Source organism: Fonsecaea nubica (assembly GCF_001646965.1).
Source record: "Fonsecaea nubica strain CBS 269.64 chromosome Unknown Scaff113, whole genome shotgun sequence".
Classification (NCBI taxonomy): Eukaryota; Fungi; Ascomycota; class Eurotiomycetes; order Chaetothyriales; family Herpotrichiellaceae; genus Fonsecaea; species Fonsecaea nubica.
In genome coordinates this window covers 35,620-55,920 of record NW_019173786.1, presented here as the reverse complement: position 1 = coordinate 55,920, position 20,301 = coordinate 35,620, and the positions used below count along the sequence as shown (strand labels likewise).

Here is a 20,301-nt window from a genome sequence, read left to right as displayed (position 1 = left end):
TAACTCGTACCTACCGATGCGCCTGGTTCGTTCCTGTTAGGCTTTGTTCAGAGTTTTGATTCTGGTCCAACCCGTCGTCACGCACCGGCACGGAAGGGCGGTCCCAAGTCCCGGCAACCCATTAGCCAGGCCCACCATGGAGTGGCGAGGCTCACACATACTCGTACACTGTCAGGTCAGGTCAAGAATGAGAAATTGATTGCCTGTCAAAGTCGGGGCTAGAGGGATGGTACAGAAGTTTCAGCATATCTTGCCGGTTGTCCTTGTCCCAATATGCACCTGTCAAGTGTCGGATGTCCGGTTCTGGGAACGACAGAGAGTCCTCCCTAGAGAGAAAGTCAGAAGCATAACTTCCAACTGCCATGCGAGGGGATGGGGGTTGTGGATAGTGACGAGAACAATAGAGTTGCGAGAACAAGAGTCCAGCGAATGCCGGATGACCGTTCCGAGCTTAAGTTAGTAGGCAGTTGGAGATTAGAGTCTGGCTCTGGATCGTCGAATCCTGGGGCTTGTGTGTGGGTGTGTGTGTGACGTGCAGGAATGGTCGTAGTAGCCAAGTTGAAAGTACTGCGCCTCTTGACCCTTGCAGACCACCAGGTTGGGAGCGTCTAGGATCGCAAGGGGCTGAAAAGCAAGATCTGTAAAAGGTACAAGACACTGGCGATCAGCTGCGAGACCAGGTTCAACTGAGCTCTATCTGACAGCTCCAATGCAAGCTGCGAGTCGATCTCCTGTTGTGAGTGGACGATGCAGCGGTCTTTGGATACCGCATTGACGGCATCCCAATGATGAAGAGGAAAGAAGTTGAAGCGAGGTTGCAGCCAAGACAAGATGGGTAACCTGTGGGCTCTCATCCTTGTACTGTCTTTATGTGGTTTGGCAAGATCAGCTTTTCCTCGCATCCGGTGAGGGCCAGCCACAAAGGTTTGGTTGGTCCAACCACTCAGAAGTCGAGAAGGTATCCTGTCACTGTGCAGTATCCCTTGGAAAGCTGGAATTGCATGGCTTGCACCAATCTCGCTGACAGTAGTTGACACTTTTGCTATTAGTGGGCAGTGGGCACTCATCTGTCCGTTGCATCCGGATCCCTTGGTTGGTCCAGATTCGCGTCCCTCAAGTAATGTTTCTGATTGGTGAACTGTTGAGCTCCGCCCTCCGGAGTAAACCTGGGGAATACGTCGAGGGATGCTCGCCAATCATTCCCACAGCTCCGGTGCTTCAACAGATCACACATTGTTGAAGTGACCTCATGAGCTGTAAATTTCAGAGTCTGTACTTGCCATCTCACCGAGTAAAAGGCCTGCTGTACCTGGGTACCTTGCATTCTATCTCAAAAGGCCCCCAGCTAGGGTCGAGAATGGAGCAACTAACAGAGAGTTGTGGGCAGGCCCGCGAAAAACCTTGCAGCCCATCGACTTCGGGTAAATCGTCAATGGTTTCCATCCGAACCTCGATTTCTTTCCGAGATCGACGCAATCGGGCTTTTGGACGACTCGATACGACTCTCTCATGCTCTTCTGTCCATAATTGGTCGCCTACCGAGTACGCCGTAGTGCTCGGTGTTCAGCGGGGCTTCTTGAGCAACTGCAATATTGAGTTGCCATAGAAGCGAGGAGCAGCGTTGTTCGCAGCAGCCATTTGTCTTAAGAACGTTGCCATTTGTTCAACGGATTCTAGGCATTTTGTCGGGGTTGGAAGGGTGGAGCCGAGTAGCTCGCAAGCTTATATTTGGTAGAGAAAGCAGCATGCCATCGGGCATACCTGCAGCGGCCATATTGATGTTTTCGAGTTTCGGTGGTGTTATAACCATGACACATCGAGAACAGATATTGGCTGCTTCCAAAGACTTCACCAGGGATGCTCTGGCAATTCGGCCAGGGGTTTGTTGAGATGTCGTACGGGTGTCAAGAGCTGATTTTGCTTTTCAAGAATATACCTGCTGCCGAAAGTAGTGGTGCAGAGGCCGGTAATTTGAGCGTCGAAATCCACGGCTCTAGTTTTGAAAACGTCCATATTCGAATGGTTCGATGGATTTCTCCGTGGAGACCCCATCATTGACCCCAGACCGTAAGGGCCCCGTGCATGTCTCCCTGCGAGGCTACCACTTGCTACGTATCCATAGCACCAGCTGGTCTACACCACCGGCCTGGAGCACTTCGACCTGCTTGTTGCCGCAGTTTGAAAAATCGGCCTCGTCGAGGACACGAGCCACACGTGTTGGCTTTGGCAAGTCTCTAGCAAGGCAGCCGCTGGACTGATGGTGCTATCTTCTCTGGTAGACGGAGGCATGCCGGCCACAGGGAAATGAGGAGACATAGTCACTAACCAAAGCCAGTCAACGCATCTCAATAAGGCCAGTCCTTTTGGTCTCTCCGTTTGTCTTCTGCTTTAGCACTTCTTCTAGGTAGACGATTGGGCAATAAAGGCCGACTCGCCTCGATAGAATACTTCGGACCCATTGATTCAGGAACCTTGGAGGCGGAGGACCACTTGCGAGTCCAAACATGTTTGCGGGGGGGGATGTAGGCATAGAGGACTGCAGAGGCCGGCAATTTGTTCCACGAAGTATGGTTATCCTCTGCTAGAGGCCCGCCAATAGCCCTGATGAAGCCCGAGATGGGTCGGAAAAGTTGTTGGCGGGTACTGGCACTTTCCGATATAAACTGAGATGCCATGAAACCTGCACGATCAGCGAGTGACAGCCTGTGTTTCGACATATCCAGCAAGTTCCTGAGGTCTTCGTTGCCAATACCAGGCATATAGCACAGGATCTTCTCCCGGTATGCAATGGGTTGATCAGTGTGTCTCCCCCACAGGGCACATACATATATTGACGCTTGCAATTCAATGAGCTCCACTGAAAAGTTGTTGGATACATTGGCGGGGTTCTACTGGGCCATCCCCCGGCAGCGACGGCGTTTTCATCCGATCCAGGTTGTGCCAGGGTTTTGATAACGGTTCCTGGGGTGTACTCGAGCCAAAGACATTCAAGGCTCGATGAGACGGTAGGTTGGGGCGACTCGCATTTGTTGTGCCATGAACTGCTTGCAGGATACATTCGTCTCTTTTTGGAAGAGAGGCTTCATGGGAGTATGCCAGAGACGATGCTGGGTCGACTACAGGCGAGTACTGTATGGAGTTGGTCGAATCTCAAGCTCTAATCCAGATCTGCCGCTGGTGCAAATCCCCCGAAGTGAGCGATGAGATTGGTGGCTGCTGTTGTCCCTTTCGAGGGACACTGAGGATTCAATTTCGACGGATTCTGGAGCCCTTGGACGTACGGGGACTGTGGACTCCTATACAGCGCATCTGCGGGCCTCAGGTTAGCAAAAAGTGGTATGAAATGGTTTGATTGTTGCAGCTTTTCACCTTGGTCCGCCGATGCAGAGAGCATGCGAGACGTGTCTGTGGAGTCGATGCAGTCGTCGCCATGGTACCCGATCAACAGTGTGGGACATGAAGTTTTGATGCAGATGCTCATCTGCAGTTCAAGCAGACAAGGTGAAGAAAGGCGCAAGATATGGAAAGGTGCATCCCAAGTGTAGTAAAGAGTGAGGGATGCAAGTGGATTTACCGAGGAGGAGGTTAAGCCAGCTAAGCCTAGAGGCACCTGCAGTAGACATATTGGTGCCTAAGATTAATGGTTAGTCAGGGACCGCTAGTTGAACCGTAGCCTAAATCTCACTGGCTATGTACCTAAACTGCAGTTATGAGGTTTCCTACGCACCAGACTGCGCTCGCTTGGTGGCCGCAGGCTTTGCTGGAACCACCGCCGCCTTGCGCAGCATTTACAAGTATTCCATCAATCAGACTCAATGTCCTTGAAGTGGTTCTGTCCTTGTATCTCTTCCGATGCTAGAGCGACAGATAGAAAATGTCATGTTCCCGCCCCTACCCTCCCATCCATCTATCTCTGAGGTGATCTGCTGAACATCGTCAAGGTCTCAGACACCGAGCCTCAAGCTAGCAACCCTAGCGAACACCCTCGACCTCCCCCTATCCATCCTGATCACCCGAGACCTGCACCACGAGGTTGTTGACGGGCAGAAGCGCTGTTGCTTCCACTACAATGCCAACCCCTTCCGTACAACCTTCAAAAGCAGAGATCCTCACCCTTACTTGAAAATGCACTTCTTCCTAGGAAATATCTGACGAGATTTGACGTGATATCTAGTATCTTGGGAGGAACCTAACACTTCGTAATGTCGCTGGAGGACTCTTTCCCAATTAACAATGACTCAACCAGTCGGGTATGTCAGCACACTCACAACTCGGCGCTCAGGATGCCGTGTTGGGTGAAAGATAGCAATCCGCAATACCTCAGGATGTTACAGGCAACCAGTCATTAAGTTGCCGAACGAGACCCCGACCATAATATCCCCTGCCAGAACCTTACCAGATCATTGCAAAGATGGATAGGAAGCAGCAATGGCCTCGGACTGATTCAGCTGGTCAACCCTCCTTTTCGCCGTGCCAGTTCGAATATTCATTCTCTGACCGTCGCCATCCTCAAACATGCTGTATCCTGAAGGAAAGAACTCCTCGACAGTACCAAGGCAGGACAATGTTTGCATGCCGAACTCACCACGGTACCCGCCGATAAGCTTCCAGAACTGTTTGTGTAGAAAGAAACACCTCCAAATACCAGACGTGCCACCAGTGCATATAACCGACCTGCTGGAAAGTAGGCATCACGACGCCGCAACAAAGAAGCAGACCAATGCAGCGTGGTTTGGCTGAGATCCTCACAGATTCCTGGCAGTATTTGCGCGTAGAGGTACCGTGCGGGAAACGAGGAATTTGGGGGTGTCCCAGGGCCGGTTTCACTCGAAGCGTATTTGAGCTACCAGAGCACTAGAATGATATCATATCGTTGTCCCCCTCACCATGGCTTGATGAGCGGAGCTATCGACGACAATGGTGACTTGTAGCTCAGCGCACTGCAGAGCAGAGGCGAGATCCTCGTAGGTGGGAGTTATGAGTGTCTGATACGATGAGTAGAGTGGAGCCGGCTGCCAAGACCCAACACCACGGCAAAGCTACCAAGTACTCCGTACTTGCTCTTCCTACCGTGACGAGGCTGAACATCCAAAAGGGGGCAGAAAAACAATCCATCCAATCCCCCCCAACCACCACACAAACATGTCAAGGCTGTCCAAGATTATTTCCTACGCAGGATTTTCAGGACGATGTTTTCGTAGGGTCCCCCTCGACGCATCTGACGAGAGCTTGGGACAGGTCAAGCAGAAGTTGGCCAAGGGACTGTTGGCGACGACCCGGTGAACGGCAACGGGAGCAGACTCTCAGAACGCCGAGGATTGCACGAATGTTCTCCGGCGCTGGCGACGGCAGAATCGTGTTGGTCATGCCGTTAAAGGCTCATAGAGAGAGGGGGAAATGGTCAACTACGGTAGTATGAAGGATGAAGGATGAAGGCGAGGAAGGAGGACGATACACTTTGTGGTCATCCGAGATTCGAGCCACATTCGAGTGATGTCGCTGCCAAAGCAAACACTCCTCTAACTGGAGAGTTGGTTATGGGCGGAAAAGACGCCACGCCGAGACCTCGAGATCCCGCGTCTCCCAATCACACAGGACTCTTTTTCTTGCGAAGCCGTCAACAATTAAAGGGGACTTGGTTGTTTTCTCACCGCACAATGGGACGTGAGTATCGAGAAAGAAATACATACAGTACTCGGTAGAACGAACAAAATGTTTGAGGCTGCATAACTCGAAACCCGAGATCTGAAATCCAAAACTTTTGATTCAGTTATATATGATACACGAAGTAATATCCCAAGGCGCCACCCATTGTTGGTGCCAAAAAGGAGGGATCATTTCCCTCCCCTCTACGCGGTGTGTATGTGCGTGTATGTGCGTAGATATATGTGTGTAGTGTGCGGTGTACTCGGTCCTCGGTATACATACCTCTGCCTCCGGCTGTGACTCTCTCTCTCAGACTCAGCCTCGCGCCCACCACCACCACCACCACCACCAGGGTGCGGTCCAAACAACACAACCAACCACCCACACCCATGTGACCATACCATGTGAAGCTCCACAATACCACCAAAAATTCAACCGTTTATAAGTTTTCTCTCCCCAAATCCTGTCACACAAAGACCCCCTTTCCCACGACAAAGGGCGAAATCGAACCCCACGAACCTCCCGAGTATCTGGCGGTCCTGTCGCCGACAACAGGTCCTCGGATTCGAGCCTCACTTCGATCACGCCACTCACAAATCTGGGATCTGTCAGGTCAAACTAACACCGGGTTAGCAGGCAGCAGGTCCTCGATTCGAACCCCCGATCCCTCCTCCTCCTCCTGCCTCCTCCCTCCCTCCTCCGATCTCAACTTATAGAATTCGTAGTATAACCGGACGAAAAAAACCAACCCGCAAGGGCGAGTTTAACTTATCATGAACCAGAGTTGAGCTGCTTCATGACTAAGTTTTTGCTCGTTGGTTTTTTTTTTTTCCTTTTTGTTTTATTTTTTGGCGTGTGCGCGTGTGCGCGTGTGCTGAAAGAAACCAGCACATGGTTCAAGCCTGTAGATCATGATCACTTCCCTCTAATAGCCTTCGTCCTCGTTCTCCTTCCACTCGCCGCAATTTTCACATTCGCCCTTGCACTGATTGCCAGTTTGTGAATCCTTGCCCGCTTCTCCCACGCAGAGCTCCTCCCTTCCGCAACCCCTAGCAGTTCCTTGGCGACTCGTTCCGCCAGCTTGTCTTCTCTTCTCCCCTCCGCGGCGGTCAATATCCATTGGATAGCTGTCCTTCTGCGCTGACGGAGGCGTAGAGGAACAGGAATCGGCATGGAGGCACCACCACCCAGTAGACCTCTTTGCTGGCGAATCTTGACGAGAGGGGCAACGGAGTCGACTATAGCAGTAAGGTAAGCGACAGGAGATAGGGGAAGAGATTGCAGGGGCAAAGGACTGATGAGGTCCTTGTTGGTTGGAGGCGCAGACGAGGTTCGAAGCGCGTCAAGGATGAATTGCATGTTCTGTGTTCAAAACCCTTTAGCACATCTTGAATCGAGGACAAGGACAACAGAGTAACGCTTACCTTCTGCGCACGACTCAATTTGCCGTCCCTCATCAGACTTCTCGTCACCTGCTCCACCACCGGATCATATCTTCTCTTGAAATTCACCGCTTTGCCCAACGGCTTCAGATCTGGTAGCCCAAACTTGTGACCGAAGCCGGCATCCGGATACTCGAGGCCGACGACTCTTGTGTCCTGGAACTGCACCAAATGATCCCTGGGTCCTTCCAAGCTCGACACCGTCTCCATCTCCGCGGCATTCCTCCTGGCAGCGGTCGAAAAAGAGCGGGTGCCCGAAGGTGACTTGTTGTTGTTGTTGCTGCTATTCGATTCGGCCTGCAGCTCTTGTTTCATGACTCGAGGCGCTTTGTCTTGAGCGTCTTTGTCGCGCTTTAGGATCTGCACAACCAAAATGTCAGCCACCGCCATATGTAGAACCCGTAACCGGACTACATTGTAATTCGAAGCAATTTGTCCGGGCGTCTGCCACCTACCTCCTGCACTGGCGTCCCCTGTTCCACATCTGGAGGCGTGTTCCCCATCGCCTTGTCAACTGCGACTGCTTCTTCCGTCACATGAGGCAGCTGGTCCATGGTGAGACCTTTTGCCTGCGGATGAAGTGGCGTTGTTTTGGGAGACTGGTTCTTGGACGTTGCATCATCGCTGGCTGCGCGATGCTGCAGACTGGGAGCAGGAGCAAATCTTTTCTGCGGAACTGTGGGCTTTGTCCTGAATGGCACCGAACGGGCCGTGAAGAGGGATAGTCGAGGCGGCATTTTGCTATTGCGTGAAATGCGGCTGAGACGATGATTCAGAGTTTTGGAGAGGCTGTTCTGAGATCAATGTTCCTGGAGCGGAGGTGGAACCTCAATCCGCAGCCAAGGGCAGTTTCCCCTTCTGATCATATCTAGTTGCCGCTTTACTTGATCACATGATGCTCCTCGTCTTGTCTATAGATCGACACAGCTTGATAAATCAACGGAGCAGAATGCACAACTGTGTTTCTCAAGTTTTTATTGATCATTCTGTGATGATTTCAAGCTATTCCATCTACATATGAAACGCTGAGTCCCTACACTCCCGAAAGCCGAACCTAATAAATTTTGTGGAAAACCTGGGTATCGCGAGCACCACCAAGTCGAGAGGAGCATTGACTTGTGTCCATTCCATCCAACGCCATCTGATCATTCCCTGTTGTTTAGGGGATCTTTGCTGGGGCAAACCCGAAGAGAAACGAATTTGACGACCGTTCTTTTTCGCTCTTTTGCCGTTGCTCTGTTCACACTCAACCCACAACCTTTTGCGACAAGCTGTAGAAAAAGCTTTCGACAAATGAAAATACAATGTAGAAAAGAAATTGAGAACGAAGGTTGAAGCGTCCTCCTCTTCCAATCTCATACTTGGAGATTCCTTGCGTCGAACATTTGTCACGCACCACCACTGCCTCCGAAGAGCTTCCCCAAGTTGAGGCCGGTGCCCGCATCATCCGGCAAGACATAAAATGCCAAAGCAATGATGAAATACATGCCCAGGCAGAGTAACCCTTCGAGGTAGTTGGACTTTCCATCTTGGATCAGGAGGACCACGACCAGTGAAGCCAAGAAGAAGCTTACAGTCTCAAAGGTCTCAAAGTGCAGCGTCATGGGTCGGTCCATGATCCAGCCCAAGACGACCAGGAACGGGGTGACAAAGATGGCAATCTGTAGACTGGAACCAATGGCGACTCCAATAGCCAGGTCCATCTTGTTCTTCCACGCAACTATCACAGCCGTGACATGCTCGGCAGCGTTTCCAACAATAGGGATCAGAATCAGACCGATGAAGGTCTTGCTAATATGCGCTTCTTCCACGATAGCGTCAATGCTGTCGACCAGGTATTCGGCGCAGATTGCGACAAGGAGGGTGATGAGCACCAAAACAATACCCGCCGCCCAAGGTCCCAAAAGCTGGGGTTCCTCGCCCTCTTGTTCTTGCGCTTCGGAATCGTCAAAAAGGTTGGCATGCGATTTGAGCTGGAAGTACAGGTAGGCCACGTAGATGAGCAGCAGAATGATCGACGTGCCGCGCGACAGAATCATGATGTTATCATCTTGTGCCTTGTTGTTGGACATGACAGCGTACAAGGTGGCGGGGATGATCAGCGATGAGGTGGCAACCGTCATGAGCGACGACATGGTCGATGCCACAGTCGAGTTGAAGCTCTGTTCGGGATACCTCAGGCCACCAACGAAAAAGCAGCATCCCAGGACGAGGAGGATGTTGGACAAGATACTGCCCAGCATGCTAGCTTGGACAATGCGGATCTCGTTCTTTTGAAGAGCAATGATGCTCACCTGTTTCCAGCATTAGCACTATGCCTTGAACTGTCATGTTACCGTGTATGCTTACGATCAGTTCGACGGCATTTCCGAAAGTCGCATTGAGAAGTCCTCCAATTGTCTGTCCCAAAGGAATAGCCAGCTCTTCCGTGGCGAAGGCGAGGAGGGATGCCAGAGGGATGATGGCAATGAAATTGAAAATGAACTGAAGCGAGGGCGCCCAGTTCAACACACCCGCCAGGATGCCCACGGGCACAAACACCAACAAGACATTGACGTAGTTGGTCTTGAGAATCTCCCAGGTCAAGTGTAGCACCAGGAAAGGGTATTTGATCCAGACGTTCTCATGTTTGTGAAATGGTGTCCCTGAATCGGTGGTAGTAATTCGTGAAAGGAGGCCGGTTCTTTCGTTGGGGTCAGCGCGGCCGTTGATGCCGCCGTCTTCAGGCATGTTAAGGATGTCGTCGCGGGAAGGATGCGCGGTTTGGGCGAATTTCTTGCGGAGAGTGCTCGCAGCTATAGATGTCTTGCGCAAGGCCGCCATAGCAGGCGACAATTCCAAGTCAGCCAATACTTTACTGGGTTTTCTGGTGCGGAAGGGTGACTGCGATCAAAGCAACGGGAGGAAATACCAGACATGGGAAGGTATGTGCTGCGGTGGGAAGGGAGCTGGTGTAATATAGCACATGCACGTACCCATTCGATATCCTGGGGGCAGGAATTGTCTACCACCAAGACAGCGCTGAGCAGAAAAAGAAAAAGGCCCTGTCAAAGCAGTGGCTTGTAGCTGGGGCAAACAGAGGAGAAAGGAGCTCCTGAGCCAGATGACGGCCCTCGTGGGAAACGATGCAGGAAGCTTTGATGCCTCTTGTCTCCTTCTGATGTATCCGCCAAGTCTGCTTGGCGAAGGTTAAGGCGCAGCGGACGAGAGATTTTGCTGTTCGGTAGGGATGGGCGGGTACAAGTGAACTGTGGCGGGGAGGGGGAAGAAGCAGATGGTCAAGCTACAACTCCGAGATGGAAATTCGGTGCGTGGTGAGAGAAGGAACTGCGATACGTTTGTGACGCGAAGGACAAGAAGGTCTGCTCCCCACCCGCAATTGACCGTCAACCCATCACATCACTCAGCATCATTGCACTAACTTACACAGCCACACTTGGCCTATCCCTCGACCTTTGCCCACTCCGCGATCGACCTCTCATCTCATCCATGCCAATCCTCCCAAGCAAGGGTCCTAAGCTTTTCGAAACCTACCTTCCGCAACCAGCAATAAAAAAAACATGGCTCGAGTGCCAAGCAAGGTGTGACACATGGAAGAAATGAAAGCAGAAAAGGAGGGGAATATACAAGGACAATACTTCACAGAGGAGGCGCTTCTATGGTTCCATCGACCCGTACGAGGGACACTTCCTCCAGTCACACGACTACGCGACGACAAATTCTGGGGAAGAGGACAAAAGATCGGGAAGGCGAGAGCCAACCGACTAGGGCGACCGCGGCTATAGAAACAACGGCGTCGAATCTATCGCAGTCGGCTTCGCGGCCGCCACTCATTAGCAACTAGAACACAAATGCATCCATAATTCTGTGGTAATCATATAATACTCAGGCGGCACCTACGGAGAACTGTACTCGGTACTGAGTCAATTGTCCCGTACGAGATACATATTCGCTCACACTACCCTCGCCATAAGCCCCAGCCCCAGAACAATCAATGTATACTCGTCACCTAAATTAAACAAACCCGCATTATTTCCGTGTATCGTCATCATAGACATTTCTTAGCCTCATCCTGGAAACTCAGTGTCTGATCAGGGTCTATCGGTCTTCGGAACTAGTCAATGCGCTCTGCGCGCCACACTTTCTCAATTGAAATAAGACGTTGGCTGATGCTCGAGGCTACCTGACTCCCAATAGTTCATCCTCGCTCGCCATTGCCTCTTTCAGAATTGTAGACGGCCTGTGAGGGCAATGCCGAGATCACATCGGGAGTATCGAGTAAACGATATTCTCAAGAGACTGACTAGCAGCCTTGTAAATTACATTCACAAAGGGGCATGCTGCTTAATGGCCCCAGCCACGGAAATAGACCTTCTCGTCATACTATACAGATCCCATCAACTCGCACCCCAAACTCCGGGTTTGCATCTTCCATATCGGCCACCTTGAAGACGCCAACTTTAGAAGCTGGACGGTATTTCGGTGTCGGCGCTTTTGGCTTGGGGATATGGCCCGACTGAGCCACGATCCTCGCTCTCCTAAGCAAGTCATCCTTCATTTCATTCCATCGCTCCAGTTCCTCTCTCCGCTGCAGCACTTGGTACAATGTGGTATCTGTCTGTGCTCGCCAGTACGACGTCTTCCCAGTGGAATCTTGAGTGGTAGTAGTAGATCGCTTGAGTCTGACAGGCCTCGCTGTCTTTGCCATGTCCATCAAGCTCGCAAACACCTCCTTCGAACCGGCACGCAGTTGTTGAGTCCTGGCGTCCTTGATTGAAGGTCCCTTGAGATGGTTGGAATCAAGCCAGTCATGCTCGACAGCTTTTTGTGCCAAGTCGCCAACAGGTACCATGAGTCGTCGATTCTCGGACTTCAGGAAGCGTATTGCTGCTTGCAGACTGATGATCTCCAGCTTGAGTTGATCAACCTCCGCTTTTAGACGCAGCGTCGCCGACTCGTCTGCAAGCCCAAGTGGTAGGCCTTGTCCCTCTGCCATTCCCTTATGTTTGATTGCCTCGAGCTCCATCTTTTGACTCTCCTGGGACTCGAGGAGCGTCTGGTATTCCGTCTCAAGCCGCTGGACATTTTCAACAGCCGCCGCATTCTCGGCGCGAAGCCTAGTGATCTCTTCTTTCATTTCTTTCACCCCTTCATCCTTAGCCTTAGTCTCCTTAGCTCTCGATTCTAGTAGTTCGACCTTGACTTGCTGCTCTTCAAGTTCTTTGTCTTTTTCACTGATCCTGATGGTCTGTTCTTGGATCTTCAATTTCAAGCGACTCATCTCCTCCTGCAGGTCTTGTGACAAAGCCTTTTGCGCCTTGACTTCACGAGCGCGAGCCGTCCAGGGCGCAGGCAGTTTCTCGAATTCAATAGCGCAAGATATGTCTGCAGACTTCGCATTCAAGTCATCGATCTTCCCTTGCAGGACCTGTAATTGCTTCAACAAAATCTCGAAGACGTCATCAGGGCTAGCTCCTTGTGGCTCATTCTGTTGTTGCTCTCCAGATGCGACCGCGGTCATAAGCGTGATAATTTTCGAGTATGAGAGTGCTTCATCCATCTCCATCTTGTTGAGTTCCTCGAACACTGATTCCCCAATTCCTTGGGTCAAGTGAGACAGTGCTTCAGCGCACAACTCAGCTTCAACGAATTTACTCCACATGGCCTCGCCCAGGCACATTGAGCGTGCCCAGAGATCGCTGATTGCATGCATAACCTTGCCAGAAACATATTTGATCGTTCGAGCTTTGATTCCAAGCTGGTCCATTTTCTTTTCGAATAGTATCGACTCCTCGTCGCCATCGTTCGGCGCCCCTAGCTTGGCTTGCACTGCTTTGCTCAAAATCTGTGCTCGACTGGCAATGTTATCTGTGTAGTTCTCAATCATCGAGATCGATGAGTTCATCTCCATTGCTTTAGTTTCGTGCGTGTCGGGGACAAACTTCTCAGACATGTCGACCAGAATGTCAGCCATGCGTTGGAGGTATTCGGCACCTTCATGACCGAGTTCATCGCGGCGCAACGCCTCCACCCAGCTAGTCATTGCCTGCTCCACAGGCTCTAGCTCAAAGGGGGCACCAGCGTATCTCATGAAGTCATCTATTGAACATGTCGACAGGTGTTGCACGAACCGCTCACAGAGATTTGAAATGAGGCTCAACCTCTCCATGACGGCAAACACTGCCATGGGATTCTCATGCAACTCTGCCCTATCACGCATTCGATCCGCCAGGATGACTTTGCACAACTGTGCCTTTGACCGGATTCTTTTGAAACATAAAAGAGCCAAGATCGGTTTCTTGTCGACGTCAAAGGTGTCTGGGACGAAGTGCTGTACGATTTCCAGATGTAAACTAGCTTGCTCAGCGCGCATCTTACCAAGCTCGAGGTCAATGGCCTTCAATTGACTTTTTGCGGCCGAGTTCTGTAACTTGAGGTTGAGATCCATCATCGCTCTGGACTTGCTGCTCATCTCATTCGCCTCGAGTTCGCTAATCTCGCGTGAACGCCGGAGTTCGTCGATATCACTCTGAAGACCCTGCACGACGTCCCGGAATTTGGTTAGTGTATATTCCATGTCTTCGATTGTCTTTTCCTGCTCGGCAGCTTGTCGATGTCTGTCGTGCAGCATGGCTTCGCTTTCATCCAACTGGTAATGCAAACGCTTCTCTTCTTCCACGTGGAATGCCTCGAGCTCGTCTGCGACTTGGATGTGTTCCTCGAGATCCTGAACCTGTCTCTTCAACTGTTCGATTAAGTTTCGATTCTGGTCACGCTCTTGGCCTAGGGTATCCAAGATTTCGTCGTTCGCCTCCGCAGCCTCCAGCTGTTCTCGGAGGTGCTGGTTTGTTTCTTCCGCCCGGCTGAGCTTCGCTGCAACCTCGTCATACTTCGAAGCTGTCTGGCCGAGCTCATCTATGGTTTCATGGAGCTCCTTGATTTCGTTCCTCAAGTCGCCCTCATTTTGCTGTGTCACGTCCCTGAGCATGACCAGTGCCTGGCGTAACCTCTCCGTCTCTCGTTCCATCTGAAGCCAGCCTGCACTTGCCTTCTCTTCAGGGCTCATGATTGAAGCCAGCTCCCGGTTCTCCTCTCTCAGAATTTCGGCTTCCAGCTCCAACTCCTCGTGCTTGAGCTTCAATGCCTCCAGTTCACTCTCAAACATGTCAGCACGCTCTTCGGCCATCTCCTTGTCAAGTGTCGCAAGCTCTAGTTCTGAGTCGTGTTCGGCACCACGGTCGGGCACTTGAGTAGCACGAGCCTCTGCGTCCTCATATTTGGCTTTGAGTTCTTGAATTTCTTGCTGGTTGCTTTTGAGTCTTTTCTGCAAAGTCTGGATGATTCCTTCGTAGCGTGTCGCTTGGCTTTGGAGTTCCTGTACACTTTGTATCTGAGCTTGGTCCTCCTGCCTCTGCTTCTGCAAGGTCCGAACTTTCGTTTCCAGTGCTTTAATGACTTGTGCCTGTCGCGATCTGTCTTCAGTAGTAGAACTGAACCCATTCCGTGAACCAGCCGGTGGTTGCGATCGGGAGGTGGTAGTTGCCGAGATTCGTGCTTCGATGCTTGATGGCTCTTGATCTTCAGCGTCTTCAGCATCCGGTGAAGGAGTCGGCGCCGGTTGTTCTTCCACAACCGGGGGTGCTTGTTTCGCGCCAATGCTCTCGGCAACAGGCTCGGTTTTCTCGGGTCGAGGAGGAGCTTTGGGATTTATGGACAATCGAGAAGCGGCCATGGAAGAGCGTGGTTGCATCGAAGAAGGCCTGGTCGCTGGGGTTTTGACAGGACCTCCTATTGATTGCCTACTTGCTGAGGCGGTCGGCCTATGTACTGAAGCCGGCGGGGCCATTGTAGATTTCCCAGCCAAACTCAGCCTCGATTTCGTACTGGAATCGGACGTTCGCGCTGTAGTCGCCGGAGTGCCCGTTCTTGGGGTAGAGGCGGACGAAGTAGCAGAGGACGGGGCAGGCTTCGTAGGAGATTTGATCGGAGACTGGTAACAAGGAGTTAGTGGGAATTACAGGCATATGGTGTTTTGGCTTACAGATACCCTCATCGACCTTGAGCCTGTTGTCGTTGCGGAACCGGCACTCATCAAACTCTGCCTCTTTCTTGCCACGTCCGCAGCAGCTATGCTCGAGGGTCTCGGCTTCGCTGCGGGTCCATTGGAAGTCGATATTCCATTGGCCTTTGCACTGGCAACTGGCTGGCTAAGGATCCTGACAGCCGACTCCTTACGGACGAAGATGCCATGTCCCGGAGCGCAGTTGAAATATCGCTCCCCTTTCACGGAACCATCGTTCTTGCCAGTGTCATCGGCTAGTTCGAGGCCTAGCCATTCCCCCGAGGCAACATGTATCTGCCCGATGTAGCGGACGGTGCCTTGCTTGCCGTCCTGAGTCTCGACCTTTTGTCCAACCTTGACATTGAGATCTGCCATGTTTGGCACCTATTTGTTCGCCGCGGAGTTTCATGACAGGAAGCCAATGTCGACGAGAGACATGAGACGGAGGATGTCCAACAAGTTGAGGCAGAGGAGAGCGAATGAAGGATGCAACAACAACACCAATTTTTGCTTGTAGGACAAACAAGGAAGGAAGTGTGAGCAAAAGTGGTTTGACGCGACTTGGAAGCCCGCAAGGGTCGCGCCGCAGGGAAAACGAGAAACGTTGGGGAGCCGCTTTAACTGATGCACGTGATTGTCTAGAAATAACTTCTCCTCATCCGTATTAATGTAAGGGGTGAGGGGGTCACCAGACCGCCAGGGTCGCCTTCACCACCCAGTCAGCCAGTCTTGCTTCAACACATGTACACATACACCATCCATTGGTCACGGGCTACTCGGTCATGTGGATTTGAATTGTACTCTAGATAGCTTTCTGGGGTATATATTTCTTTTCAAACTTCACCACCCAAGCAGCAGTAGCAAATTCTCTGCAGGACTTCATTCAGGATCATTTGCAACCACCGCCAACGTATATGATTCGCGCAGGGTATCTTGGAAAACAAGAGACCTAACGAGCGTTTATCAGACACAGAAGAAAAAAGAAATCGTCTTTTAGCAAGGCCCAACTTCTCGAAAACAGCAAACATGCAACTCATTGCTTGGGTTCCATAACAAGCGGTAATCCAGAACTGGCTGCGCCCTCCTCCTTCTCTTCTTGACTTTTTTTCGTAGCATGAAAGGGTATCTCGCTAGACATAATGGCAGATAATCATAACTGCATATCGATGTCGGGGTATCATTGGTCATTCACTTTTCTGATCAACTCAGACTTCTCCAAAGCCTAGCGTAAAGGAAGATTCAAATTGCTAGCAGGCCCGTTCGCACTGCTCAGGATCTGATTGTGGTGATGCGGCCCAATTGGTGCCGGGTAGGATGAAAAAGAATGCGATGTTGGTGGCCTGCCCGAGTCGAAGCTCGCGCGAGGCTCGTGCTTGGGAGTTCGGTCTCCGGAGATGCTGCCACCCGTGCCAAAGGGGAACTTGTCTTCTCGAAAACGTGATGGCCAGCCACCACTGAGTGTAGAATTGGAAACCTCTTCCTCGGGCAGATTGACGCCACTGTCGTTCCAAAAATTTCTGTATCCGCTCTCCCGACTCTCCATGGAAATCAGAGATGCCTTACTCGCGTTGGAGGATGCATGCTTGAAGAATGTTCCGGGAGAGTTGTTCTGGTTTTTGCGGCTCATGAATGACGAGAACGACGAGATGCTACCAGGCTTCCGGAGACGGTCAAACAGAGAGGCCCGCTCGGAGGACCCTGATGTGTTCTCTCCATCCGCAAAGCTCGATCGGGTCGGCGAATCAGTGGAGTGAAGGGAAGGCGCATTCTGCAAGAGCTTTGACTCGAAGAAGGGAAGCGAGTCCTCGAACGAGTCGGACTTCGGACGAGGAATTGCCCCCTTGACAGTAGTGGCGTCGAGCCCGTGTGGCACCAGCTGTGATATGAGGTAGTCAATAGCGTCTTTGAGACCGCCGGCATTGTTCCGCGTGTATGTGAGAACCAGTCGTCCTTCGGAGGGACCAACAATTCGCTCAACCGACGCCGTAGCTGACTTTGGCAGACTGCTGAATTCCGGGTTCGCGTGCACGTCTACTTCGTACTGATCCCTAAACTTCTGACGGAGATCGTTGAAAAACTCCGGGCTGCTGAAGAAAGCATCCAGGTCGTCCGACTTCTGAAAAGCAATCTCGTGGCTTTCTGGAACCATCCCCAGGAAGGCGTCAACCGCTTGTGGCACTTGATATTCTGGACCGGAAATGGTGACCACGTCACTGGCTTGTTCAGTGTTAGGGAAGTCAATCTTGCAGTTCCATTTCTTCTCCAACTCCTCGATCTCGGGTAGCCTGGCGATCAGTTCGCGATGGTAGAGTCTATTGATAACCACGGTCTCGGAGACGAACTCGGCGTCCTAGATTTTAATCATCTGATAAGGACATGGACGTATCACTCAGGGAATCATCTTCGCTTACTGCTTTCTCAACCATGTCCATGATCTCCTGCTTAACCAGATCCAAGCTCTGTGCATTGCGTGCTGGTGTACGGCATATAACATTGTCGACTTTAATGTCATCGTCATCCTTACCCACTCCTCCGCGGTCCATTGCATTGGAGAATTTCACGAAAACAGAGTATTTCTTCATAATACGTTGGATGTGTTGACCACCAATGCCAATGATGCGCTTGTGGTACTGGTCAGGAACATGGAATGAAATGGATGCCGGCATCTCTTGCTCCACAAGATCCAAGCCATTCTTGGTAGCCTCGTACTGAGTGCCAACCACGTCGATGTAAAAATTGTACTCGTTGAAACCATCAAAGATGATTTGAACATTGCCTGCCATGACGGTTAGCTTGGGTTGGGGTCGGCTGCGGGAAATGGTACACACTCTGGCCCATGATCTTGTTTATCTTGCCGTTTTTCTTGCCACTTACGAATTCTTTGTGCTCGTTTGCCAGCTCGATCTTGACACGCATTTGATATGGCGTTCTCTTGACGAATGGAATCTGGTTGATGACCATCATTGCCGCTTTGACCGCATCATCAGAGCCGTTGATGGTGAACGTGAATTTTTCGAAGCTGATCTCCGCGCCAGAGTTTGTGCAAATGTCGCTCAACATGATCCGGATATCTTCGGGGGATGGAGAGCGGAGAGCAGGGCCCTGTGAGGGATCAGGCATCATGATCCACCATGAGGCACTGAAGAACTGGCCAGCCTGTTCATCGATCGTCAGCTGCTTGTAATAGATAGGTCTGGACGCTCGGGTGATATACAAGTGCCATAATCTCCTTCACCGTCCTCTCGACATGAAGGACTTCGGTTCCCTGAACTCGGACGAGTCCACGCTGGCTGCCAAGCTGTGGAAAAAGGACATGCGAACCGTTGGTTTCCATGATTTTCCGAACTTTGTCGAGGCGATCGAGTAGGATGTTGTCGATTTTGCTTGCAGACACCACAGCGTCTTTGGAGTAGAGTTTGATACCCATAACCAGCTCTTTCAGCTTCTGCTTTGCCTGGTTGATCCGTTCCTGTGTTTCTCCTGTAATGAAGACCTCGTCCGCAGCTCGACGCGTGGCATGAGGGGGTACGTATCCAAAGACGCCAGGAAATGGCGGGGGGAAATAAATCGCAGTTTTTGTAGCCGATTCAATCATCTTGATGTTTTTGCCGGTACGGCCTGAAACCAAAGTGTGCATCGATACCTCGAGTTTGATCACGTCGATCTTGTGCTTGAGCTGTGCATATGTCAGTCAACGTCCAGATGAGACCATTCTGGAGGATTTACTATCTGGTCAATCATCATCAATGCCCGGGTCTTTGCGTGTTCCACACTTTCCATATCTCCAAAAATGTTGACTCGATAACGCTGATCCAGGCCACTATCAACACCGTTGCCGTAAGAGGCATTGGCAGCAGACGATTCGGCGTTACGAGGTTTGAGGAGGAAGATATCTGTTCCGGTATATTTGGCACAAAGGTCAATGTGACTAAGAACACTGGAGCGGATTCCAGTTTCTGCCCCGTCTAAGATCAAGGCCGGGTCGATGTCGACGATAGCAGAGCGCTTGTACATGTCAGCAGCAACCCTTACCAGCAGTCGGCTGAAGGGAACTCGAATGCTTCATACCATCATAATCGGGGTCTCGTTCAGAATCTTAGACCTCATTTTGTAGACCAGGTCTCCGTCTCCTGATATGCAGACATTTGTCACTAGACCTTGGGATTTTCGATGTAGCGCTGGACCAGCTTTTGGCTCCGACGACGTTACAGTCGCTTGTATATGCCCTCCGCTCTGGTCACTGATGTATGCACACAAAGACCGCAGTCTCTCCTCGTTTTGAACGTGAACAGGCAGTTTGTGCGTAGGTGTGCCTTCTGGAGTACCCGCTGGAAAAGTCCATCGTTGGACAGCACCAGGGCTCGAGTGGAGGATCTCGTCGGGGTTGGGGCCAGCAAGGCTCGAGGCAAAGGGCACGTTGAAGGAGAGGTTGACCGAGGTGGCTTCGGATGCCGATGGGGAGACAATTCCTGGCGAGCCTTGTGGACGTCTCAGTGGTTGCGGCGTCGACATGTCCTGGTGGAATCTAGACATGCCAAATGCTGCAGGAGTCATCCGTTCCCAGCCATGCCGGGCCTGGCCTGTGAAGTTGCTGATCTTGTGCATCTTCGGGCTTGGGATGACTCCCCAGGTCATCGACGTTCAGAAGGGAGTGGGAAGGGAAAGAGGATCTATGGTTGTTGCATCGAGAAAGATCTGGAACGCAGAGTCAGGTTTTCGTAAGGGGGAGAGGTGGGAAGCTCAAAGAGATGCCGTCACAGAAGAGAAAGTTTGGTGTCGGCGTCTCGCAGGAGTCGAAGGTGAGGTTGGAATGATGGAGAGAGTACGAGTAGCTGCGGGTTGCAAGTCGTAACTTGAGTTGGACTGGACTCTGGACTGTGCGTCGCAGACGGGTTTAGTTGGACCACTGGCACTGGCGGGAGTCTAGCCGTCCGCCGCACAACTCAGTGCTCACACAACACACACTCGCAATCGAAGGGTCAGGGTGGAACAGTTTGCCCCCTTCTGAAAGGACAGGAACATAGGGCCCGGCCCATGAGATGCCCCCGTAAGCTCACATAACTATGCCACAAGCAAGCAGATGGGATGAGCTTGACCCGGGGCAGCTGCGCTTGCCAATGGCTGTAGGCCTCTAGGCTGTGCATAAGGAAG

The 20,301-nt window shown here is 51.6% G+C and overlaps 4 protein-coding genes across 4 annotated transcripts; all 4 read right to left on the bottom strand.

The window, feature by feature from the left end:
• Positions 1–6,561: 6,561 nt before the first annotated feature.
• Positions 6,562–7,825, bottom strand: AYO20_10500 (hypothetical protein; the record flags this gene model as incomplete). Its single annotated transcript, XM_022648757.1, has 3 exons — positions 6,562–7,008; positions 7,071–7,448; positions 7,544–7,825. The coding sequence occupies 3 exons, from the start codon at positions 7,823–7,825 to the stop codon at positions 6,562–6,564; spliced, it is 1,107 nt and encodes a 368-aa protein (XP_022495264.1).
• Positions 7,826–8,476: 651 nt separating this feature from the next.
• Positions 8,477–9,911, bottom strand: AYO20_10499 (calcium/proton exchanger; the record flags this gene model as incomplete). Its single annotated transcript, XM_022648756.1, has 2 exons — positions 8,477–9,382; positions 9,438–9,911. The coding sequence occupies 2 exons, from the start codon at positions 9,909–9,911 to the stop codon at positions 8,477–8,479; spliced, it is 1,380 nt and encodes a 459-aa protein (XP_022495263.1).
• Positions 9,912–11,466: 1,555 nt separating this feature from the next.
• On the bottom strand, positions 11,467–15,525 carry AYO20_10498 (hypothetical protein; the record flags this gene model as incomplete). Its single annotated transcript, XM_022648755.1, has 4 exons — positions 11,467–14,855; positions 14,917–15,078; positions 15,130–15,273; positions 15,324–15,525. 4 exons carry the CDS (start codon positions 15,523–15,525, stop codon positions 11,467–11,469), a joined length of 3,897 nt encoding a protein of 1,298 aa, XP_022495262.1.
• An 847-nt stretch (positions 15,526–16,372) lies between these two features.
• Positions 16,373–19,755, bottom strand: AYO20_10497 (hypothetical protein; the record flags this gene model as incomplete). The annotated part of the gene is made up of 6 exons (XM_022648754.1): positions 16,373–17,500; positions 17,562–17,926; positions 17,979–18,306; positions 18,365–18,826; positions 18,877–19,155; positions 19,219–19,755. The coding sequence occupies 6 exons, from the start codon at positions 19,753–19,755 to the stop codon at positions 16,373–16,375; spliced, it is 3,099 nt and encodes a 1,032-aa protein (XP_022495261.1).
• Positions 19,756–20,301: the final 546 nt, after the last annotated feature.